Raw genomic sequence first — 24,877 nt, 5'->3', positions numbered from 1 at the left:
ACGCGCTCAACTCGCCTCTCCTTCGCCTGCCAGCCGGAATCAGGAATTTCATATTCGCTTACATCTTCACCGGCATAACGTACACCTTTGACGAATACTGCTGGGACGTTCCCGAGACTCAGTGCCTGGACTCGTTCGACCAATGTAATCTGGGTCTCATCGCTGCTTCACGCCAACTGCATGCCGAGACAGGCCCTCTCCCGTATAAGCTCGGCTTCTTCAGTTTCGAGTTCAGGGTTTCCAAGGGCAAATGGTCATACTGTGTGGAGAGGTTCATGGAGAACAGAACCAGAAAACAAGAGCAGGTTATGGACGATAAGAACATGGTGGTTTGCCAACTCGGTAAGCAGGCAGGAGGTGATCGTTACTATCACGATGCATCAGCTTGGGATAATCCATATCTTGTTACAAGAAGATGAATTTCATGTGTATGTGAAGGGGTTGATTGGTAGGAGGTCAGAGAAGCGATTTGGATGAGGTTGGAGGTACCAACAAGCGACTTCGTAAACACGTTTCAGGGGGACAAGAGCGTAGCATAGATGGGAAAAGAACAAAGTGGCGATCTCTAGTCAGGAAACATGGGTTACTATGGAGGAGTATGCGCAAAGCTCTAGTAAAGCAAAGGCCTTCCTGACTTCATCTAGGCGCTGTCGCTCTCCGTCTGTCACTATCGCCGAGGTGTGTAGGCCGCGATACCTCTGAGTTCGTGTGCTCCGGGGGATTGATAGATATGCTTGGTACCCTACTCATCGAATCGTCTCTTTCATGATTGGAATCGCTGTAGTCTGTCGGACTTGCAGATATAGCACCCGTTGGACATGATAGCGCAGGGTCTGGGTTCACAGTAACTGCTCCCATATTTAGTGGTGGCAAACTATGGTTTAGCCATATCTGTTTCTCGGGACGCATGGAGAGTTCAATCTGACTGAGCTTAGGTCGTATTTTGTTTGCCCCAAGTCGAGCGTTAGGATCTTTCACTACGATTTCTTTAATGAGCTTAACACAGGAGGCTGTCCAGTGAGTGTCGTTGGGGGTGCGCGTGTCTTCGCGAGCCATAGCCGGTAGTGTATCAAGATGGTCGAGAAACTCCTGCTTGACGTCCTTGGTTGTGTGATGGTAAAACTTTGGATCTGGCGGGTCGCTCTGCTCGAGTAACTTGCGGAACTTCTCGACAGGCTTACAGTCCAGCTTGACAGCGTAGGTAATAATCTCAGACAAGACGCATCCGAATGACCATACATCCGCACTCCTGCCATCTGCCTTCTGGGGGGTCTTCTGATCCAACTCCGGGGCCGTATACTGGCCCGGGTATCTCGCAGGCATGGCTTTCGACACAGAACTGGGTCTCTCAGTCCTATGTGTCTGCTGTGGATTCGAGGGACTGAACAAAGCGTTATCTGCGCTCAGGTGTTTGTTAGAGCTGTCAGATGATCGCTTGTTCTTGACGACGGAGAGCCCGAAATCGGCAAGTTTCCACTGTCCCACAGGGTACCAATCTTGCTCATTCGTAGTTTCGGGATAGATTACCAGGATGTTTTCTGGTTTGATGTCGTTATGGGACAGTGATACATGAGATTTCGAATAGAGTCGGTTGTGAATGAAGTCCAATGCATCGGCGAGATTGACGCTTTCTGAGATCAGGTCGCCCGGCCACATGTATATAGAGCCCGTTCTTCCCAGCTTGGCTGTCGTATGGCGTTTCGCTCTTAGGTCATAGGGCATATCGGTGAGGAAGCCATTCAGATCGTACGCGGCCAATTCGTAAACAATGTGATAAGTGTTTGTCGGGCTTGACTGATCTACCATTGTGACGAGATTGACCATGATTCGTTTGTGATCGCTCAGGCATCTGCGCAGCTCTTTCATGTTCTTGACCTCCTCCTCCTGGAGCTCAAGCTTCCCTGACAATGTCTTTACGGCGACAGCTCTAGGCTAACGTAACGATTAGCGATACGCAAGATGCTCCGTAGTGGCAGCAGCGACTTACCTCGAGATTGGTGGTGCGATCTTGGAAGTGCAAGAATCCCTTCGCCACTGTTCGCATGGTGACTACTCCATAGCCGCCTTCCCCTATCTTTTCTGGTTCATCGATCCAGGGGAGCCGCTTTTCTCTGTCCAGTACGAACTTATCTTCTTGCTCCGGGATCGGAACCGGACAAAAGGCGAACTGTTTCTCGTAGAAGAGCGCTCCCAGAGACTTCCCCAGGAAGCCCTTGTCCTGCAATGTTTCTAAGGCGAAAGGAAGGTTACAGTCCCGACGATCTCCGTGATTGACAAACTTTTCGCCAAACTGGGGCCATTGTCCGAAACTGATTCGAATCAAAATTGACATTATCTGAATCATCTCATCCATGAAATTGTTCCTGTCCCATTCCGACTGGTACCACGATCGGTGTATATAGAACTTCCGGTGGTGGTTTTGCGTCCATATCTTCTCGACCACTTCAGGAAGTATTATGTCTTCGCCTTTCTTGCCAACCATTCCAGCCTCTAATGCTTCGAAGATGTCGTCTCTAACCATGTCGATGTCGACAGATTGCGGATTCGCTTGTAATTTTCCATTTTTTGTGGCATCGGGATCGAGCTGCTCTTCCGATTGAGCGCGGGTGGAATCTGATTCGGTCTGTGCAGGATTGCGCTGATCGTCCAGTGTTGTTGGGATGATACCAGGTGTGACCGCTGTAGAGATGTTATGATTGCCGTACAAGCGTGAGAAGCATTGACCCATAATGGAAGCTGACGACGTAGTACAGGCCACAGCCGGGTAACGTCTTACGAACCTAGTATATAGACGCAATAGATTCAGGGAATGCGCGCTCTTTTCAAGTCATGGGTTCCGGGCTGTCAGCCTCAAAGAACGTTTGGTCGCCATTTCGTCGTTTGCTTCGCAGTGCCGCGATGCGAACGCCTTGGACCCAATCGCAGGTGGCTGCATAGGCGTCAGATACCTCAGCTGTCGCCCTCCACCATCAACTCCGCCTCCACGATAAATGATGCATAGGGTGTGGTGTGGGGCTGCTACATGTGATTGGTTGCGGCTCGGTCTGTGAGACTCCGTACGATGTCCCGAGAACATTGTAAGAAGAAAAGTCGCCGGATGTGGAAGGCGCATTGCGGGCTGATTGAGCTGAAAACGCCAGGGAAAAGCAACCATGCAGCCTGACGCGGATCAGCCAATAGCGACTGACAGTCCTCCTGCTGCTTGCTGCAGCGACGTGCTGTCATGCCATGCACACTCGAAGCACAAGTGACAGAATCATTAGCCTATTGAGGCTCTGTTCGTCATACTTTGGTATATATGCGCTCAGTCGGCTGTCTAAGGCTAGATTCCAAGGCTGATTTCCTGAATAGTCAGCAGTCCGAATCAGCCTTGTCCGACCATTCACCAACAACAATACCTGCTGACCTCAGGGCGCCAAGCAGAAAGTTGATATGGCCCGTCAACCGATACATAATGTTGTTGAAGAGAGAACGTCGGGATATATAACAAGGAAGAAGTTGGAAACGTTCTTGCAGACGAAGTATCCTGATGTCTTGTCTGTGGATGAGTTCGCTATCGAAGTAGGTCTCGCCTGGAAAAGCATATATACGTACGTGGCTGAGTAACCAAGGAAAAGCGCAATAAGTGGGAGTTCTACGCGCCAGAGGAGATACCCGAGGTACGTACATGCGCCTCATCCATCGTGGCAACCAATACGCATACTGACGGCATGAAATACAGGCAGACCTCCGGTGAGCCTTCTTGAAAAAATCTGAACTCCGAACCCGTGGCTGATTTTTGTAGCGCTTTGAAGAAGAAATAGGGGCGGCAAGTGGAAAGACGGGCGGCAGAGTTAGGCTAAAGATTGGCTAGCTAGTGGTCTTGGCATCGCGTCATGAACAGTCACGTGGTGCACTGGATCTGGTCGGGCTCGCCAATCGTACCTTCGTAAACTTCACCGATGCGCTACCTATACCCGTTGCAAAATGTAGCCCCCTGTTACCCTAGATAGACTTGTGGGTGCATGTAGTCGTTTGACTACATCTATGAAACGCGTCGTATGGTCCCGAGGTCAAATGACATGGCCCCGAGGACCTTCGTAATGTTAATTGGGGTTCAGAAAAGAAGGCAGACTCATAGAAACGTGGCGACTCAGCAAGCTTCTTGGAAAGCAGTGATCGAGACACGTTGTTACTTCTGTGCGCAGCGAAGGTCACCGGAACCTTGGAAGCCTTCCCATTGGCGCGGCGACCTGCGAAGGCGTACACTGCGTCAGCCTTGTAAGATGTTCAGCGCATGTCATTAGCCTGCGTGTGCCCCTCGACGAAAACGACAATAGCTCAATTGCTTTCACTCTCTTTCATTACGGATCTGCACATGGAGTACGCTAGCAGAAATGCGTTTTTTGACGACTGGGAAGTGCCATTGCAGCGGATATGTGCCAACCAGGAACGGTTATTCGATGGCATGGGGCCATTTCATGTGCGCCTCGTCAGTTTGGGTAAGCCAATGCTTCTCCAGACATCTACCCAGGTATACTAGAAGAACTATGCTCATCTAACGTAGATGCACGGAGGAATGTGATCTTATGTCCGAAGGACCTTTCAGAGCTTGGAGACCACCTCATGAAAACCAGCGACGACAAGTTTCGAGTTCTGTACGTTACCACAACCCTGAATCGTGTGATGAAGCTAATGCAAAGCACAGTTCCTTTTGCCAGGAATACTCGTTAGCACCCTTGATGTGTCCCAAGGAAGCGATTCTGACAGTATTAAGAAGCTGGCAGATCTCCAGCATGTTTGTAGATGTTCTTCTGAAGTTCGGTGATCAGCCTCAGATCTTTCAGGAGTCCTCAGGGTTTCGGCAGTCGTTACAATCAGTGGATCAATCTTTCGGTATGTCATTTTGATACCTTGTGTAATGACCAATGGTTAGTACGAAGTAGACTAACTCATTGCTTCTAGAGCTGTGTTATCAGTTCATGTATATTGAACGAAACGGGAAGCGACCGCCACGGGATATTTGGTCTTTCAGGCAAACGGGTGTTACGCACAAATTCTCCTCCGAAAGGTGTAGTAGTCAGGTTGTCGTAATCCATCCCAACGACGAGGCTGTGGCGCAGACAAAGCTGGAAGCAATGGCCAAGTCTTCGAATACAGCGCAGTCAACACAACATCCGTTAACCGTCCATCTCGTCATCCTATTATCATACCTGGCAAATTGGCAAGACTATCTAGAAAGCCTAGCGAGTGATCTGGAGCAGATTGTAAGCAGATATCGAACCCAACATATACAATGCTCACAGATGACAGCGACGACGCATTGACGTAGTCGACATCTGCGAGTCAGATGCCAATCCTGCTATCAATCCTGAGCGTCTCCAAATGCTTCGGCACATCGAAGACAAGATAGTGTGTAAGGCCTGCAAAAGTCTTCGCAGCAATCTTGTTCTCGTACAGACCTTGATGGGTATTAACACAGCACTTGCGACCAATATCTCATCACTGAGAGAACCCTCGTATGGCGTACATCGCGAACTGCAGATTATGGAGCATCGCTTGGAAAGTCACCTCAATGTAGCAGATACCCTGGCACAACGTGTACAAGCGACACTAGGACTGGTAGGAGAAGAGAATCGGCAAAACAAACTATATCACTAACATATCTACAGCTCACTAATCTTCTCGATATCGAGAATCAGGCGAACTCCAGAGAGATAAGCACACGAATACTGCGTTTGACACAGGAAGGTGTTGACGACAATGCCACTGTCAAGGTCATCACTGTTTTCACTTTGATATATCTACCTGCTTCATTCATGGCTGTAAGCTGACTACATACACATTGATGTGCTCGATACATTCTGATACAAAAGTTTAGTCGTTCCTCGGCATGAACCTCTTCGACTTCAAAGGCGAAGATGGCTCATTACAGGCGAGTCCTCAATTTTGGATTTTTGTAGTGACTACGGTACCATTGACGATGCTCACTGTGGGCGCCTGGTATCTGTATAAGACCAGGCATAACAAGATCAGGAAGGCCAAATCAATCGCCGAGGCTGTGTGAACCATTGGTCCTTGTGCGGTCGCAATAACTCGATCGATACTGTCACTCGACGCGCAGGCTGCGTCTTCACAGCTGCGCTGCGAAAGAGTTCAAAGCAAAAGGAAGAAAGACCTCGAGCTCTATTTCAGATAGCTTCGATAGAGCTAAGGGTGAATGAGCGGAGTTAAGATGAGATTCTTCAATCTCGTCTGGATTATCGCGGGTTGCGGAGTCGATAAAGAACATGCGCAGCCTGAATTTCAAGGTCTCTGACAAAACGCGACAACTCTCCCTAAATACCAACGTGATCAAGTAAGCTGTCAAGACATGAGCAAGTCAGGTTGGCGCGGCATCGTCCACGGGTGCGGCTGAGGAGGGTGCACAGGAGCTAGGACCCTCTTGGAAAAGACCCACATCTGCACTAACGAGGTTTGGCTCGCCATTCGCGTCATGACCTGATTCCTCCACGCGTCGACGCGTCAAGCTCTCACAGGCATTTAGCCACCGCGGGACATTGCCTGTACCTTCCATATTTACATCGCATGCTACTAACTACCAGAGTGCTTCCGCACGCTCTTCAGAGTTCCCCACGTCATCGAGGTTCTCGTTCGCGAACGCGACTAGTATCGACGCATACGCCTCGCTCGATGCGAACCGATTCGCAATCGTTAGCACACCGGCTCTCGCACGAACAGCGCTATTGATACCATAAAGATCACGGAATATAAGGTCGTAGCATCGCTACGACCCCATTGGTGCGCCCAGGGAGGAAAGACAACTCGTCCCCTATGAAGCTCTGGAACTGCTGCTCTTCAGTGCTGAAGACGCATGTCACTACTTGCCAGTAGTCACGAACCAGGCATGAAGGCGCTTCTCCAGGCCTGTTATGAGAGGCCCGCGCAGTACTTCGAGATCTGAAGCAGCAACAACCTATGGCGCTCTATCGTACAGCATCAGGGCTTCGCGGGTTAGCTCTTACGAGGTGCTACCAAAGTCTGAAGCGTCTGTCATTTTGCTAATCGCAATCGGCGATATGAGTATGGGGAAGAGCTTTGAGAATGATCCAGCATCATGCTCTGAACAGTGTGCGGCAACGTGCTCTGCGCGAAGACACAACCAGAAGTAAGTGCTCACTGGTCATACATTGAATACTTGTATCAGCTTTTTGAGTTGGCACACCAAGACTGCGACAGTCTGAGATCAAACCGGAGCAGCAACGTTGCCACTAGTCCATTCGATCAATTCACATTACATGCCCTTCGTCGGCCAATCGATGTCCCTTCCAAACAGTGTTAACTTCACTCAACTTGCCTTCGCGTTGATACAACGCAGCCGAAGAACAACGGAATTGTAAGAGTGAACGACAAAGAACTCTCTCTGATCGATTGCTCTACTCCTAAGTTCACTCTACTTTTCGGCTAGCCATCGGTTGAAGTGAGCCTTTGTATGCCACATTGACAATATTACTTACACTACTTGTATTCTACCCCCTTTTCTCTCCTTCCACCAGTACTCTTCCCACTGACACATGAGCCCCGAACGCAGCACAACATGTCATCTTGGAGATTCAAAACCCCCCAGGACTCGTTCTACAACCGAGTCTACTCTAGACCCGCGACTTACGCGTCATCCCGCCCTCTTGAAGACACCCACACTCCTCAAGAGCGAGCTCGTCACGACAAAATGTAAGAGCCTCAATCCCTAATCTCACGAATGCAAAACTGATAAACTACGTAGAAGTGAGCTCAACGCAGCCAACTCGCCCCTCCTCCGCCTACCCGCCGAGCTACGCAACACAATCTATACCTACGTCTTTAGCAGCACAGCCTGCGGCTTTGTACATCATAACAACGACATGGACTTCGATCCCGGTCAGATATTCTCGTTCCATAGGTGCAATTTCGGCTTAGTAGCCACATCTCGTCAGCTCTACGCTGAAACCGCGTTGCTTCCATATAAACTTGGGATATTTCAATTTTATCTCCATAGGCCGGAAGCCCCGTGGGAAGTTTATGTGAGGGCTTTCATCGGCCGGAGATCGAAGGAACAGCTTAGAGCTATGGGCGAGGAGTTTGAAGTCGTTGGATATGATCCTAGGACCAGAGACAATAGGCCATATTGGGGTACTGGGGTGCAATGGGCTGACGCATTCGCTAAGAATGATGTGGAGGCATTGTGTCCGGAATGGTATAGACGAAGAGTGGGGGAAATTTGAGACCATTAGTGGAGCGTCTATGTATACATGCGGTGGTATTCATCGAGTTACAAATCTATGGGTATTCTGACCATTGCAGTTGGTGACTACGTTAGCATCTTTCCTTCCAATCAAAGACATGTGAGTATACAATTATGAGAATGCCCATAGTACTTAATTCTTCGGCGGACGCATTTCATCTCTCGCCAGTCTTGTGTATGAAGCATTAGACGATCACCGGAGAACTGTACAGATTTCGGGATGAGCGACCCAAGGCGGTGCACCCTGCCCTCCGCCGGCAGCTAGTCAAACAACGCTAGCCGCATTCAACAAATGGACCGCACAGGTGCTCTCACCTTCTACGACGCAGCCTTGTTACAAGACCACCTCGCTTTCGGCACCCCAAGTCCAATTCATCATGGCACCCCGAAAGTGCAAAGCGCCATCTTCGGCGAGTGCAGCTTTCGCACAAGAGATTCGCGACGAGAGGGCCCGTCAGAGGGACGTAATTCGGGATCCAAGTTCACTCGATCGGCTGTAAGTACCATAACAAGCTATGCGACTGGTCCGACTGACAAGTATTACAGCACTGAGCTCAACTCCATTAACTCACCTTTTCTACGCCTACCAGCCGAGATTAAGATCATGATCTTCACCCATATCTTCAGCGGCAAGAGATACATCTTCCAAGGACGCAAGGGTTGCCTTGTCTCTTGTGCAGGATCATTTACGCAAATGGACATGAGTCTTCTCCTGGTCTCACGTCAAGCCCACGCTGACACCGCTCTGCTCCCATATAAGCTCGGCAGGATCTATTTTCTTTTCGATGGAAGCTACCAATGGGGCCAATGGAACCAAAGCATTGAAAAATTCCTGAAGAAGAGATCGGTCAAACAAATCAAAGCGATCGTCAGTTTACAGGCTCATGTGGAATCGTACGACCATCAATGGGCAGGGCAGAAGACTGGGGTATGGTGGGCCAAGAAACTAGGTGTTTGATAGCTTCGGCAGAAAGTTCCTGGAAGAACATGATGGGTCAGCACAGGCAACATGAATCGGATCTCTTCTGAACTGCTTGTGTCAGAATGAGAGAGCGACCGTATGTCTGGATTGGGGAAGCTTCGAAGTGAAGAAATGGGGTAGCAATGAACGGTGAAAGTTAGCAAATGCAGATAACACGCATGGCCCTCCATTGCCGCTCTCAGCGGCCACTAGCTTAGTAGAGAATGCCGCACCTGTACCAGTCTGGCAGTCTGCTCCCAACCTACTTCTACTCCCCTCCACATTCAACCGACCACCTCGCTCGATTACACCACCCGCAGCACAACGCACCAAGATGTCACGAAAGTACCCCGCAATGTCTTCTCCTCTCAACGTCCAGCCCGCAGCAAAGAAGCAGCGCTTTGAGGGTGTTGAAGAGAGGGCAGCGATTCGACGTCTCCGCGAAAGAGCTCCTCGCGACAAGATGTAAGTCATCCAGCTTTTGCCATTTCGAAAGCTAATGTATCGTTTGTAGCACCGAAGCTAACGCTACCAACTCGCCTCTTCTCCGCTTGCCAGGCGAAATACGGAACATAATATACCCCTACGTGTTCGGCGACAACAAGTGGACGTTCGTCGGCTGGAGCACACCGAAGAACTCAGCGAAAGAGAGCGACCTAGCGTTACTGCTTACCTCTCGTCAGCTTCATACAGAAACTGCATTGCTTCCATATATGCTTGGAAGGTTTCATTTCAGGATGATGTATATGGGAGTAGAGGCGGGAGAAGTTCGAGTAGGTGATTTCCTCGAAGAAAGATCTGAAGAGCAGCTTACAGCCATTGGTAGCTTGGCGCTCCAGAGTTATGATAATGACCGCGATCAACCTGTATATGTTCGTGGAACCGGAGAGTACTGGGCAGAAAAGCTAGCATGGGTCCAAGACACTTGGCTATCCGCCTTGCCTTTTGCTAAATGTCCGCTTTTTCTTTTCTGAACATATGGCGGAGGGATACTCATCGAGATATCCTCTGAGCAGCAACATCGGCATGCCTGATGCATTAGCGGTCAATGCTACACCCACTTCACATACTCATTCTCCCAATGACCTGGCCATGCGTGCGCACACTTTGCACCCTTCAAACGCCAGATGGGCGGCGGTGAGGTGAATATTCCGCTTCACACCTCCGTAGTGACGCTCCCGATTGGCCAGAGCAGCGCATTCCTCTCGTACCTGCGCGCGCACTCAGGGCCCTCACCGTGAGTGGCCATGCATCGGGTGACGCGTGTGAAGGGCGCGCATCGACGCGTTTTGTTGTTGTTTTCTTCTAGTTCGCGTCCCGAGTTCTTGACTTCCTCTCACCACCACGACCACTCACTTTCGTGTCGGCGGCCAACTCTTTCCACGCGGGTGTTCTTCGACTGTACAGCTTTGCCAGAATAATTGTACCCCTTACGACACTTGTACATCTCACCCTGGAGCCTACATCGACGTTGTACGAGGTGCACATCCGCTCGAACCCACCACCGCCATGGCGCCAGCTACCGTCTCGACGCCACAGAAGCGCAAAGCTTCACTCTCGCACGCCTCGGCCTCGGCTAAACGTACCCGATCCGTCTCGATATCCGTCAAGGTCACCCACACGGCCACCGAGGATGGCCCCGGCAGCCCGGATCTCCCTATCGTACTCAAAAACCCACAAGCGTGTCTTGGTGGCATACCGGAAGAACTTCTCCTGAAGATCATGGAGCATGTAAAGGAAGTCGGCCGCGACGACGCACTCTCGAAGCTGTGTCGTACAGATAAGCTCTGCAAGCGAATCGCGGAGGTGGTAATGTACAAGACCGTACACGCCTTAGGGTCTTCCATGTACTATAAGAAGGCCGCGGCGATTGCCAGCAACTATCTCCTCTCCGAGCACGTCCGTGAAATCAAGATCTTCTTTAACGGGAAAAGAATCAACAAGGACGCATGCAACAAGATCTTGGCCAACGCCCACGACATCCAAGCGTTCCACGTGACGGAGACATATGACCGGCCCGAGCATACACGGAAATGGTTGCAGATGTTGAACAGCGCTGTTGCGCGTCCCGTCGGTGATCATGTCAATCGATTCGCTAAGCTCAAGGAGCTCAACATCGCTTCCCGCTACCTCTCGGTGGAGGAGCTTTCCTGTGTGTTCCGTCTTCCCGCCCTCGAGACACTTACCCTCGGGGAGATATGTCAAACAACACCTGTTGCGAACTGGTCGGTCCCCGAGTCGAGTAGCTCAATCCGAAAACTTCACCTGGTTCATGCAATGATGGACATTTCTGTTATCGCACAAATGCTCCTCACGCTCAAGGCCCTCCACAGCTTTCGATACCACCGCAGTACCGGGAGGTGGGAGCCATTCGCCGCAGAAGGCAATCCTTTGTCAATCTGGCCTGAGCACTCCTGGAAACTCCTGGGTGATGCGCTGAGGGGACACCGACACTCCTTGGAAGCAGTGTGTGCTACCGATGATAGCGACAAAGACATCCTAGACCTGGTGTATACTAATGGTCGGGATGTCGATACCCTGGGATCTCTCCGAGACTTTCCGAGGCTGAAGTGTTGCCACGTGCCGGTAGAGGCATTCCTCGATCCTAGGATCGGTGGAAATGATCTCTCATTGTATGTACCACCGCAAGTGGGAAAGGCTAGCACCAAGGTCGCACCGAAAGGTCTAGATTGTGAATGCGTTTTCTGAAGGCCGGTCTGGTATGGAGAGTCGTTACGTATCTTTCAGGCCGAGATTTAAGACGGGGAGGACATCAAGTTGTTTGTAACTTTCGGTGTGTACCAGAGTCTTGTTATTGACATGGCTGCGTTTTGGGCCTGGTGTGTGATGGAGGAGCGTCTTCTACAAGGAATTAGTTCAGTAATAATGTATAATGGTTGCAAATCACCGCGTTACCAGTATCGTTTTCGGCTTTGCCTACACATATACTAGGCGTGTCTCTGTCGGATTGCGACAGCAGTAAGGTGGCCAGTCGCCGACGCGTCGCTGTACGTGAGTGCAACTCTGATCGATGTCGTTGTGATAACGAGCTTCACCGCAAGTGTACGATGGCAAACATCAGCTAGGCAGAGATGCCTCCATCGTGAACCTTGGAAGGTTGAGGCAGGCGCGCTCGTGTCGCGTCGCAGCGTGATGACGTAATATTGAGATCGATCTTAGCGTGGCTAGTTCCCCTCACACATCAGAACCACGACCTCGACATCTCAATATTCGTGCATCATTTGCTAAACACCGGTACTCAAATTCTACGCATTTCCGAGTAGACTTTACTTTCTAATGACAGCTATCGTGGCCTCTGTACGGCGCGTATCCCGAAGCCCAGCGTCTGCTTGTCCCTGCCTACCACAACGTTCGTGCGCTGGTTGGCCATCGCCCCTGTCGGAGTTGCGCGAATAATTGTTTCTTTCTTCCGCGCGTTTGCAGCGAGTAGGAAGGCCTTCACAGGCCTTGATTGCGCTCTACCGTATATCGTTGAGACAACTCTTAAGCGCGGACGCTTTCCGCTCGTGGTAGGTACAATTCAAGATTCGACGCCGCCGAGCACCACTACGCGCAGACTAAGTTCGCACATTCCCTTTTCTATGATCTCCTTCCTCTTATCTCCTCTAGAGTCTAGCTGCGAACGCCTCTTGTCCAGGTGTTGTATATTGGTCCGCATGCCCAGACGCCTTGGAAGTCTTGGGCTCCGCTAGCGGGCCGTGGCAATGATGTTCGCTCCTTTCCCGAGGCCCTCCCGAGAGTACCAAGCCGGATATCTGTGGCGCACCATGTGTATACGAATTTCGCTGCTTGGCAACAGTACTCCACTCAAGAAGTGTATAGACACCTTCCCTATCAAGTTAGCGGAATGGTAGTCCTGACCTTCCGCATGGAGTATGGATGCCAACGGATGCCCAGAGTATATTGCTGTACCAAGACGGTAACATGGTACTGAATGGTCGTGTGGCAAGGCAACGGTCGAGGGCGAGATCTTGCACCATGAGGGTACCACACTCATATATATACCTGTTGAGCTGCATAGGAAATGTGCTCATTCCAGCTCAATCCTTCTCTTAGCTCCTCAAGATGAAGTTCTCACTCGCTGTGTTGGCACTCCCAGTTGCGGTCCAGGCTGCGCACTACTCCAAGTCGGAGTATGCCTCTGGCGCAATTCATCAGAAATTGATGAAGTTGAAGAGTGTATGTTCGTCCTTTGCTTCTTTCGCCGGACGATCAAGTACTAACATCTTCTAGGATCAATGGGAAGTGGACGCAGCCCAAGGCAAGCAAGACTCTCAGCAGTGGAAGTCTTTCAAGAGCTTGAAGAAGGGGCCCCATGGACCCGACAAGGCCAAGCGTGTCCAATGCAAGGATGGTCTCGCCATCGTCGAGCAGGGCAACGCGAACCAGACGTTCAGGTGTAACAACATGGACCTCTACGACTTTGTCAACCATGCCGACATGGGAGGTCCTGAAGGTCAGGGTAGCTCTTCATGGGGCTGGACCGCTCGCAATGGCCGCGAGTTCGGTATCGTAGGCCAGTTCTCCGGTGCCGCGTTCGTTGAGATCCTCAAGGACGGCCAAATCCAGTACATGGGACGTCTCCCCGCACAAAGCGTGGGTTCGCGATGGCGCGAGATCCGTGTGCTGAACGACTATGTCATCATCGGCTCCGAGGCCGTTGGTCACAACGTTCAGATCTTCGACATGAAGAAGCTTCTGACTGTCGACCCAAAGACCCCGAAGACATTCGACCCCAAGGCCGACCTCGTTGGTCTGTTCGACGAACTGCCCATTGGCCGCACCCACAACGTCGTTGTTGACTGGGACAACGAGTACATCCTCGCGGTCGGTGCCCAGCCCCGAAACCAGACCTGCAAGGCTGGTCTCCAGTACATCGACCTCAAGAACCCTAGCAAGCCAACCTCTCCTGGATGTGCTAGCCAGGACGGATACGTTCACGACGCCCAGTGTGTGACCTACAACGGTCCCGACCGCAAGTTCCGCGGCCGCAACATCTGCATCGGCTACAACGAGGACACCATGACCGTCTACGACTCCACCATGAAGAACGGCAACCCCGCCTCCGAGGTCATCTCCACCCTTTCTTACCCCGGTGCCACCTACTGCCATCAAGGATGGTGGACCGAGCGCAACTGGCACCAGTACGTCCTCCTGAACGACGAGCTTGACGAGCAGGAAGCTGTCGGTCCCGCTGCGTCCGGCCGCCCCGTCACCCACATCATCGACCTCACCGACCTCCGCAACCCCAAGGCCACCGGTACTTTCTACGCCACCGACAGCAAGGGTATCGACCACAACCTCTACATTGTCGACGGCCTCGCCTACCAGAGCAACTACGGCGCTGGTATCTGGGTACACGATGTCCGCAGCATTAGCAAGGACCCCACCGGAAAGGGCGTCAAGACCGAGGGCTTCTTCGACATCTACCCCGAGGATGACTCTGTTGGCGGTATCGTTCAGTTCGTTGGTACTTGGTCTCACTTCTTGTTCCCCTCTGGATACATCCTGGTTAACACCATCGAGCGTGGTGCATTCACCGTCAAGCTCGCCAAGGGTCGCGGAGCTAAGCGCGGTCCTGGCTTTGGTGGAAAGTCCAAGGGCCAAGGCAGATAATCGCCTTGTAAATGGTATAACATAGAAAATCACATCTTCATTACTTCAATTTTGGTATATCTAATATCCAAGTTCTGCATGCAAGTGTCATGGCTGCTGAACGTCGCTGCCGCGCCTACTGCTGACCTGCTTGGACCATTCCTAATCGGGAAGGGTACGCAAAACACTAAGCCCTGGAAGTCCTTCAAGCTCCCTCTGCTCTCTGGAATGCTTCTTGTTATCACCTGATCTACGCGTCTTCTTACAGCTCACATATTGCCGTCGCACACGACGACTTCATCATGCAAGCGCCACGGCGCACCTACCCCAGTGTCCATGCTATCCTGCGTCAGCCCTGGCTCGCCTCACTGCACATGCGCATCACATCGGATGCCTCATCTACACAGAGTACCGGTTTCTGCATGCACTCAAAGCCGTGGGATGTTACACAAGATACTGTCCCGTCAGCTGTGTGTAAGACGGGACGTGCCATGTTGCCCTACCATCATGCTGGAACGCTTATGCGCTTGAGCGTGGGATGAAGGCAAAGTAGCGGTGACTACGCGAGACTGCTGATTATCAAGGCTTGCTCACCGGACCATGTTGTCAGACGTGCAAGTTTTAGCAAGCTTCCTATCACGGTCCATGGGTAGCGATAGTGCTGTCAGCTGCTTAACCCAGTGGCAGACGGAAACGGAGCACGGCGACACCGTTGTCTGCGCATGTATTCGCTACTTGCCGGCAGAAGCAACACGAACGCCACGCGGATAGGGCACGATTCAAAGACGCCGATTGGCTTACACGGCTTACTGCAGGCCTTCAGTCAATAACCTCGCTGCTATGAGTCGCTGCCGTTTCCATTGAGTGTCTTGCTGGCGATGTAGGGCAGAAGCATTATCTCTGAGCGGGCTTGGATGCGAGCCTTCCCGCGACTGGCTATTTACGCACTTCAATGTTGTCGAAATATAACCGCATGACGCTTCATGGTCTCCGTCTAATGAAGCGTCGTTCCACGGCGGAAGGCGGCACTGGTACTTCCAAAAAGTCGCAGAAATAGGACGAACCACAACGGCGGGATGCTTTCCTACTGAGCAGGGAAATGCATGAGTCTGCGACACTCCGCGGCTCTTTGGTTGTGGCTAAGAAGACGTACCGGAAAGTTTGTGCGCCCTCTTTCGGGGGGGGGGGTCGTACCAGCCGCTCCATGTGCTACACCGGTCAGTGGCTTGAGGGCCATGCAAACACGCCGATCCAATCATGGTGAACATCAAGATCAAGCGCTCGTAACGGTCCACTGCGATGCTATCGGATGAGCAGAGAAGTTTCGGAGGAGTGCGCAAGCCAGGATAACAGCACGGACGAGCACTGCACTGTCATGCGAATACCACGAAGAGCGATTTGTGAAGGTTTTGAGTTCAACATTGCTAGGATACTGACAGGCCCGAACAGACCGGGAATACAATTTGAATCAGATATCCACCCACTGACTGCTATGCGATGCTAAACGTACGCTTACAGAAATTGAAAACTAGCCACTAGAAAGCTCGAAGCGCTACACAGCCACTGCTGGCAACGACGCTGGCAGGGGTACAAATTGCTTTTTGCAGCCTCGTAACGACAGATAACGCCCACCATACTGACTTTGAAGAAAGAGACGACCAAATTGAAAGAACGCCGCCAGAAATATGCGAAAATACGCTCAACGCCAAGAGCAATGCGAAAAAATGCTCGGAAGCAATGGTCATGGCCTCTTTTGGAGGAAAGAGGAAGACTTCGTGTTTGCGTGCGCAGCTCAAAGGGAGTTCTCAGTTTTGACGAGCTCGTCAAATGCATCTCGCCACCTGCGGACTTCGTCCTTGCCAGGCCTGGGGAGTGGCTTGCGAGCATATCCTCCGTAGCCGAAGTGAGCCATCAATCCGGCCTTGGTACCGATGATACCACCCTGAATGGCAGCCCAGTCGCCTCGGGCTACTATAGCCTGGAGCTTGCGGGCTTCTGCGAGCTTGCCAGCTTCAAATAGCTTGATGAGCTGGACGCATGTCTTGGGTGCGATGTTGGCCATGCCGCCAATGATACCGGAGCCACCTCCGACCAGAGTCTGCAATGTGAAGTCGACAGATCCGCCCATGCACATGAAGCCCGATCCAGGATCAGAGACAGTGGCTGCTCGGGTCGCCGCGGCGATGCGGTTCAGCTTTCCTGTGTTGCCGCAAGTCAACTTGCAACCAACAATGTTGGGATGTTGAGCCAGCTCGATGATGATATCTGAGTTGAGATCCATTCCAGAAACAGCACCGGGGTAGTTGTAGATGAGGATGGGGATGGGCGAAGCAGTGGCTACATCCTGGAAGAATTCCTTTACGGTCTCCTTCGAGAACAAGCCCTGGTAGTATGCTGGTGGAAGCACCAAGGCATAGTCTCCGCCAGCAGAGGCTGCCTCTTCGCAGAGTTCGATGCATTCCCGGGTCGACTGAGCACCACATCCAACGATTACAGGCATGTATCCAAAGCCTGCGTCATCGAGAGCTTTGCGGGTGGTGTTTGTGATAAGGTCGCGTTCCTTGTGGGAGAGATGGACAGCCTCGCCATTGGAGCCTTGAGTGGTGATACCGGCAACACCAGCTTTGGCTAGACGAACGGCGTGGCTGGCGGTAGTCTCAACGTCGACGTTATCTGAAGTTGGTTCGAAGAACGCTACAGTGGGAACGTAGATGCCAGGAACCAATGACCGCCGAATGCCAACATCAGTGAACTCCATTGAGCTGGTGTCGAAGTCGGTGTATCGGTTCATGGTATAGACAGATTGGACAGGATGGTGGAAGCCGGAATCTTGAACGAAGCTGTTTGCGGGAGAAGGTGCGTCGGTGTGCGGTGACATGATAAGAAGAGTTTGGATGTGGACGTCTAGTAGACTTTTATACTAACAAAAGCTTGCAGAGAGAAGCGGGACTTTTGACAAAGAATAAGCGGAACGCAGCAACGACGAACGGAACGAATACGTCAATGGTTGATCGATGTTTGGTAACACCCCGAGGATAGTACAGGTACTTAAATATTTTCAAACGCCGGACACTTGACCTTGTAACGGGGAGTGTGGGGGTCCAGCTGACGGCGTTGTCAGGAGTGCTAGTGACGGCAGGCAAAGCAGGGTGCGTGAATGCATCAATGAGGGATGGGCAGGCATCTTTGGTGACGACCAAAGGGGCGGTGACTCCCGCAGCCTGCTCGAGGCGCTGCTCTGCACGTAGCCGATATCAGGCACAGCTGTTTGCGCTTAGCTGTAGGGGTTGCGCGTGGCCAATAAACGCGGAGAGGATTGCTGATTGAAGCGGCGTTTGCTTTTTTGCTCACGTTGCATCAAGCGAGCAGGGGGTGAGAGGCTGTGAACATCGGATCTTGGCCGGACGTGAAGTGCAAGGGGGGCACGCCTTGTGACGATCTTTTGGAATCCTGGCTGCATGCTGATAGGATAATTCTCGCCACAGCTGGCACCATGCGAAGGGTTGGCGGGCTCGAAAGAGCGTTGATGGATACCGTTCGGGGGTGTTAGTGTGGGGGTGGGGGAATCGTGGCCGGCCTATTCGCATCATCTGATTCCGCTGAGCAACCCCGGCCACCCCGTCTTGCCCTTCGTGGTCCCAGTCGGTCCAGCCGTCGAGCTCGGCGACCACTCGGACGTGCAGTAGAGCAATGCAAAGGGTAAGAGAAAGCAAAGGATTCCAGCGGTGCTGCAAGACGTAGCAGACAGTATGGAGGAGAAGCTCGTCACAAGGCCATGCAATATCCGCACCGAGGCAGTCATCCATATCCGACCGCCGTAGGGCCACCAAAAACGGACCAAAATAGCGAACTTATCAGAGGATGCATCCCATGTCTCATCATTACAGAGCCTGGCCAGGATGACGACGCCGATCGCTCGAGGTATTTCACCCCACGCCCATTACTCTTGGTGGCGGGGTCTGGCCATAGCTCAAACCTTGAGGCTCTTCACCACAACATGTTTTCGCAAGGGCGATTGTGTACGAGTCGTGCTGTGGACACGACATTATCTGCTTCGTATATCCACCAATCCGCACATGGAAGGTGTTTGTACTGCTGTATGTGCAAGCCACGACCCAATCTTGCGTGAAAAGCAGCAAGCCGATACCACCATCATGAGCAAAAGCATCGCGGCAATGTGCCGAACGCCGTTTCGGCAACTGCAGCAGGGACGAAAGCCCTCAGCATGTTCTCGCACTTTGCTTTTGTTTCCACAACTTAGGTTCAAACGCGAGCAGGATAATGTTTGAGACGCCTCGCTCATCGTACCTGATTCTCGGTGGATCTTGGTCTGGTTGTGCCCCCACGCGATGCCGTGGCAATTCGCTTCGGCACTCAAAAACACCGCGAACTTTAATTCGCATCGTCGAGGACTTGGACTGACTTCTTTGGCCCGACACACCCTCCATGTCTCTGTTCATCCAATCGGTTCTGGTTTCAATAACCCGGAAGTGTAATCCGCGACGCTCAAGTCATGCGAAATCCACAGCCTAGCGGCACGAGGATGAAGAGTTTTACTGGCGTTGCCGTAAGCTGTATGCAGTGGTTGCGTACCTAGCGGCATTAATGGATCTCTCGACGGCATTCCCTTCTTGCAAAACACCTGTAATGTTCGCGAGGATGCACACAGCCTCGTCGCAAACCGAGCGTGAGCCGACCATGCAGCCATCAACGAGGAGACGCTATTACCCCACAAATTGGCGATCCTGGAGACTTGCTTCCCCGCCTTCTTACCACGTTCGCACAACAAGCCGCACACCTTCGACCTGCCGCTGCACCAGGCCTCTGACTTGCATGATGCCCAGTCGCTCTCACCATCACGTCTTGTGCGTCGTTGTATTGCCTCTTCATGCACTGAGGCCCTGAATTCATGCACGTAATACTGGGTACTGCCGTCTTAGATGATGCCCGAGGTTTGCGAAAGTTCAAGCCATCCGCTCATCTTGCAGGGTGTACGTCAGTGACGCCCGAATCCATCAGCATCCGCGGTCTTGTGATGATTCCCTTGAATAAATCGTATAGCTACCAGGGTACCGCTGCAGTCACAGGTATCAAGGGGTTGGTCCTGACGGTAGCTTCTTGGCCAAAATTCCTTTTCCTTCTCCACATCACGATCGTAGCCGCACATAAACGCAGCAAAAGAGCAAGGAAAATATGAAAGATCCACTCCAGCATCTGAAAAGCTCACCTCGTGCAACTTTGTCCGACATCTCGGCATCCACGCCGCACCGAATTTAGTGCTGATGAGGGGTGAGGGGTCAGCCCACACCATGCGGGTCATATGCGATTCACTGGGACCAGGCCCTCGTTCGCCTCTTCCGAGACCGATGCAGTGAGCAAGGAGTATGTGGTCTGATCGAGTTCCAGCTCTGTCTGGAAAATCCACACACAGTAACAAGTGTATGCATGGCAGTGGGCACGTCCGATACATCACCGAATACAGTACACCGTTGGACTCAACACTAGCCTCGGTTAAGAGCACCAACCGAGTAAACGATGGGTACAGTTACCGCGCGGTCTACTTTAGCTGTAGTTCGTCGATCTCTTGTCGACCGTGGGGGTCATCTGCTATTCACAGCTCATAGCAGCATGGGCTCACCGTACAACGGCAGTTGCAGCAGAGCCTGTTTGCCACGCCATGCCGTTCGTTCCTGATTCGGTCTAAAGAGCCTCAACCGATCTCACCGAGTCGATCGTGTGGGATGTCCGTACCTGGTCGCACGCCCTTCTACCTGTTATAGCCATGGGCGTGGGATGCCAAGTATATCCAGACGCTTCCGACTCAACCTCAATCCCGCAGTTGATATATTCTCGGATGCTTTTGCCTCCTCAACATTTGATCACGGTAATTGATCGGGATGTCTGAACGGTGAAGAGGTTAGTTGACTACCGATCATCCCACGTTTGACGGTCTTGAGGTTCCACGAATTGCAGGATCTGCCTGTTGCTATCTTGCAGTGTACCGATACATGTTGGGTGTCAGCGAAAGAGATGGCGTGGTCTCATCTTTACGATAGGTCTGGTCGCCGTCTCCGATTCATGAAAGCCCACGATTTACGCGCGATTTGCGACGACCGCCCGTGTCGTGTACGGTGTCCAGGCGATCTTACATTTCTCTCTGCCTAGATTTACCATAGCGAACATGGACGTCTCATGGCCATGATAGGAGGATCGAGGGTCGTTATTTCTCCATGCCCAGAGAAGGGGCTTGAAGGCTTCCAATGACGCACACACGAACAAAGAGGCAGTGTTCATGAGACATCGGGGTCATGACAGCTACTCACGCCACTAGGATGCACTGCAATCCAGGCGACGAAGGTCTAATGGGTTCGGTCGCGAGCTCGTTGAGGTAGGCGATGCGGAAGTCATTAGCAGCACCGCGCTTGCGGCGTGTACCCATAGTACGCTAAGGTCCGCACTTTACATCGCATGTCTCTCAACAATCCACAGATCCTAGCTTTTGCATTTGAATGCCTAACTCTTTCCGCGGCCACGGAGAGATGGTCTCGTCGAGTCCCAGGCAAAGTCTCCTCCTTAGAAGAATAAACTTCTGCACATTGCTTGCGTCCGCAATATGTTCCCTGAACTAACGAGGCCGCGGACTTTCGGAAAGCGGCGGAGAATGCGGCTTTCGATGCGGCCTGCACCACTCCATACGTCGCATCCTAGGATTGATTTGCTCGCGATGGTAACTCTTTTCTTCCAAACACGCATCATACGCTTTCAGAAATCTGTAACCATCAATCTCCGTCTGGCAACTCGTAACGAACTCATGCCTAGGTAGCTTACCAAGAACCCATACACCAAGACCCCGCATCAGGCCCCAGCAACAGGCGACAACCCGCGATCAATCTTCTTAACACCCTCTTCTATAGCCAAGGTAACAATCCTCGATCGCAACCCGCCGTCCTCAACAACACCCTCCCAAATCCTCCCCATGACATAACATACACCTAGTCGGACCGACAAGACCCTAGATGTTCCACCAATCCACCCCATCCCGCCAATCCAGTCACATCGGAATCTTAACCGAGACACTAGCTCAACAATTCGCTCGCTTGACCGTGTTTGAATCCCTTAGCAAAGCAACCCCAGTTCCCTTTACGCAAATCGTGGGGTAGCACACCATCATTTTGATGTCGCGCGTGTGTTGAGATCCTGATGCTTCGTACGAGGCTGTTCGCCAAGTGTTGACGCCTGCACTTTGCAGCGAGGCGGTCGTGTTCCTGCGGCGTGTGTATGCAGTTGGGAAGGGTTTACTTGATCGGGATCGAGGATCGTCGTGGTCTGGAGCTGTTTCTCCGATGTTCTCCGGTTGTTGAGTCTGTGGTTGTAGAGTGCGATATTGTGATGCAACCACGGTGGTGATCAAGCTCTAGCAAGAGCTCTGAGTATCCAATAATTCAGATCCATTGGAACCGCTATCGCAACTTCTTCGAACGCAAGATCCATTTGATACTTCCAGGTCTGAGTAGCTCTTTCGAAACGGCAGACCTCTTTCCCCATCTTCGCCATGGACGAGTCTATACGCACGCCTGCGTCTCACGCAACGGCCGTTGGCATTCACGTCATGGGAAGATCTACAGCTCTATCATCGTCCTTCACATTGCCTTCATCCGTCAACGAGGACATGTTTCACCGGAAGCATGGCATCGTGTGATGATACATCGTTCCTTCCGTTCCCAGCGACGAGCCCACATCCATCCCGCTTCCCCGTAAATGCTCCGGCTCGGCTCGCCGCAACCAAATACCTCGACTACAGCAATTGCAACGGCAAAAGCCGGTGTGCAATGGCATGCTCGCGATAAGCAGAGATCTCTCATGAACACGGACGACTTGTCATATTGCGCTGACAGCATGAGACTGCGCGATAACGACGAAACATGCGACGAAGCTGATGAGCCACATAGTCATTCTCCGCATGAATAGTTGTCTGGCTAACGAAGAAGACAACAACACTGACTGACAATCAGTAAGCGGCCAGCTCCTGGAAGGCTTGACGTAGTTCATCGGTCCCTAGGTACGCTCGTCAAGAGACATGATGAGTGATATGACGATAACGATTTCTATCACACTCGGCGCAACGTCATCTACTGTCAGCACATCACCCACGCGAATGAAAGGCTTATGCCGGTAAACAGACCTAGTACCCTGACCGGGGAAGCGGCAGCGGTGCAAGCATCACCATCGAGACCCGCTTAGACACTCGCCCATTTAGGAAACTCACGATACCCCCATCTCACCGTCTCCCACGCCGTCGTGCGTTGTGGAAAGTCGCGCGACGATATATTATCCCCCTCCGTCTAGATCCGACCACGCCCTCACAAAGCGCAGATCATATGCACAAGTCAACGTGCATATCCCTCGCACCTGCCACCAACCCTCCCTTCGCAACCAGGAACGTGCATCTTCCACGACCACGCGTCCCGGAAAGTTCCTTTTTTCTCGTTGGAAAGTGCGTTAAACGGGACGCGGCGGGTGACGAACGATGACGACGATGGAAGTCGTCATGTTGGGGCGTGGGTGGTGCCGAGATGAGACCGTACCGTTTTTGTGCAGATCGTGGGTTTGCAGGGAACCTTTTGTGACAAGGGAGCGAGCATCGTGTTTCGAGGGCTCCAGTGTGGTGGTAATGATTTGTAATGGGGTGTAGTAAAGTGATGTACTCAGTAAGCTGAGCGTGTATGGGGATAGTGCACTCAACGTCATGTGTGTCTGATTTTGAACGATGATTTTATTGTGATTTCTTCGACTTGTTGAGAATGCGCTCGTACGAGTATGTTCCTGAATCTATATACAATTGTGCATGAGTAGGCATATCATCTAATCTCATTTCCATCGTCTCACATATCTATCTAGCAGGTGGTGTTGCCAGTCTGGGTCAACAGACCCAGGTTCCACGGCAGCGCGTTGTAGCTCCCGGTCGCCTGAGGATCGATACCCTGGTACAAGAACCTCATACCACACGGCTTGATCGAGAGCGTCTGGTCAACCTGAGACCTAATCAACTCTCCATGGCTAATACTGTCCGACCACCTGTTTCCATTGGCAAACTCGACATTCGCCTCACCCATGAAGGGGTTCTGCTGGGTAGCGGCAAGCGGCTTCCACTCGTCGGCCTCGAGCGAGGAAGAAGTCCAGGAGCGGAAGTAACGTAGGCCACCGGGGGAATCTCCTTGACCGATGCACTCGACAAGTAGGAGGTAGGTGCTGTTGTCGACGCGGTACACAGTGGCCGCTTCGAAGAGGTCGTTCTTGTTGGGCTCTGAGAGGGTGATGACAGGCTCGCTCATTCCAGCAGGGAACTGGGCAACGGTCGTTTGGCTGCGGTAGAGGCGGCCGTTGTCATCGTGGGAGAAGAGATGGCAGTTGGCTTCGTCGCATACGACCCACATGTCGACCCAGTAGCCTTGCTGAGGGGTGAGAAGGCCCTCTGCAATGAGAGCGGGGGTGCCGTTGGGGTAGAAGACTTCCGGAGCAGACCAGCCTGCAGGGTTGGAGATGTCTGGGTTGGTGCTGTATGCAGCATTGCCGTTCTGGTAGACAAGGTACCAGAGCTTTTGGGGAGCAAAGTAGACTTCGAAGTGTTAGCTGGGGACTCTCTCTATTCTCATCCTGTATGGATTTGAAAGAATGCTTTACTTACAAACTTCAGGTGCAGCCCTGTAGCCGGTACCGATGGCGCTCTGGTCAAGATAGTAGAATGGCGCCTCTTGTGCCTTGTCGAAGTCGGTGAAATTAAAGTACATCAGGTTGTAGCCCTCCTCTTTTGCTGTACTGGCAAAGACATGGTATACGCCCTCATACTCGATGATTGAGGGGTCTTTGATACCAGCGAGGTTGCGACCATCGTTCTTGGGCCTGACTAGGATGTCGCTCGATGTCCAGCTGAAAGTGCTGGGAAGGCCTCCGTTCTGCCTGGCAGCCAACGAACGGTGAGGGACTGTTCGAGCCAATGCTGTGGCTACGAGAGCAGCGCCAGCGAGGAGGATGGAACGCAT

At 52.1% G+C, this 24,877-nt stretch overlaps 6 protein-coding genes across 6 annotated transcripts; 3 read left to right on the top strand and 3 right to left on the bottom strand.

Moving 5' to 3' along the window:
- Positions 1-636: 636 nt before the first annotated feature.
- Positions 637-2,058, bottom strand: J4E90_009624 (uncharacterized protein; the record flags this gene model as incomplete). The annotated part of the gene is made up of 2 exons (XM_051439143.1): positions 637-1,927; positions 2,054-2,058. The coding sequence occupies 2 exons, from the start codon at positions 2,056-2,058 to the stop codon at positions 637-639; spliced, it is 1,296 nt and encodes a 431-aa protein (XP_051287220.1).
- Positions 2,059-5,798: 3,740 nt separating this feature from the next.
- J4E90_009623 (uncharacterized protein) lies at positions 5,799-6,046 on the top strand (the record flags this gene model as incomplete). The annotated part of the gene is made up of 2 exons (XM_051439142.1): positions 5,799-5,804; positions 5,861-6,046. 2 exons carry the CDS (start codon positions 5,799-5,801, stop codon positions 6,044-6,046), a joined length of 192 nt encoding a protein of 63 aa, XP_051287219.1.
- A 4,684-nt stretch (positions 6,047-10,730) lies between these two features.
- Positions 10,731-11,930, top strand: J4E90_009622 (uncharacterized protein; the record flags this gene model as incomplete). Its single annotated transcript, XM_051439141.1, has 1 exon — positions 10,731-11,930. One exon carries the CDS (start codon positions 10,731-10,733, stop codon positions 11,928-11,930), a length of 1,200 nt encoding a protein of 399 aa, XP_051287218.1.
- Positions 11,931-13,307: 1,377 nt separating this feature from the next.
- J4E90_009621 (uncharacterized protein) lies at positions 13,308-14,858 on the top strand (the record flags this gene model as incomplete). Its single annotated transcript, XM_051439140.1, has 2 exons — positions 13,308-13,421; positions 13,476-14,858. The coding sequence occupies 2 exons, from the start codon at positions 13,308-13,310 to the stop codon at positions 14,856-14,858; spliced, it is 1,497 nt and encodes a 498-aa protein (XP_051287217.1).
- Positions 14,859-16,629: 1,771 nt separating this feature from the next.
- J4E90_009620 (uncharacterized protein) lies at positions 16,630-17,715 on the bottom strand (the record flags this gene model as incomplete). Its single annotated transcript, XM_051439139.1, has 1 exon — positions 16,630-17,715. The coding sequence occupies one exon, from the start codon at positions 17,713-17,715 to the stop codon at positions 16,630-16,632; it is 1,086 nt and encodes a 361-aa protein (XP_051287216.1).
- A 6,016-nt stretch (positions 17,716-23,731) lies between these two features.
- Positions 23,732-24,877, bottom strand: J4E90_009619 (uncharacterized protein; the record flags this gene model as incomplete). The annotated part of the gene is made up of 2 exons (XM_051439138.1): positions 23,732-24,453; positions 24,523-24,877. 2 exons carry the CDS (start codon positions 24,875-24,877, stop codon positions 23,732-23,734), a joined length of 1,077 nt encoding a protein of 358 aa, XP_051287215.1.

The sequence above is a fragment of the Alternaria incomplexa genome (assembly GCF_024043165.1).
Source record: "Alternaria incomplexa strain BMP 0042 chromosome Unknown scaffold_16, whole genome shotgun sequence".
Taxonomy (NCBI): Eukaryota; Fungi; Ascomycota; class Dothideomycetes; order Pleosporales; family Pleosporaceae; genus Alternaria; species Alternaria incomplexa.
The sequence above is the reverse complement of the archived record's forward strand: the minus strand, read 5'-3'. Positions and strand labels throughout refer to the sequence as shown.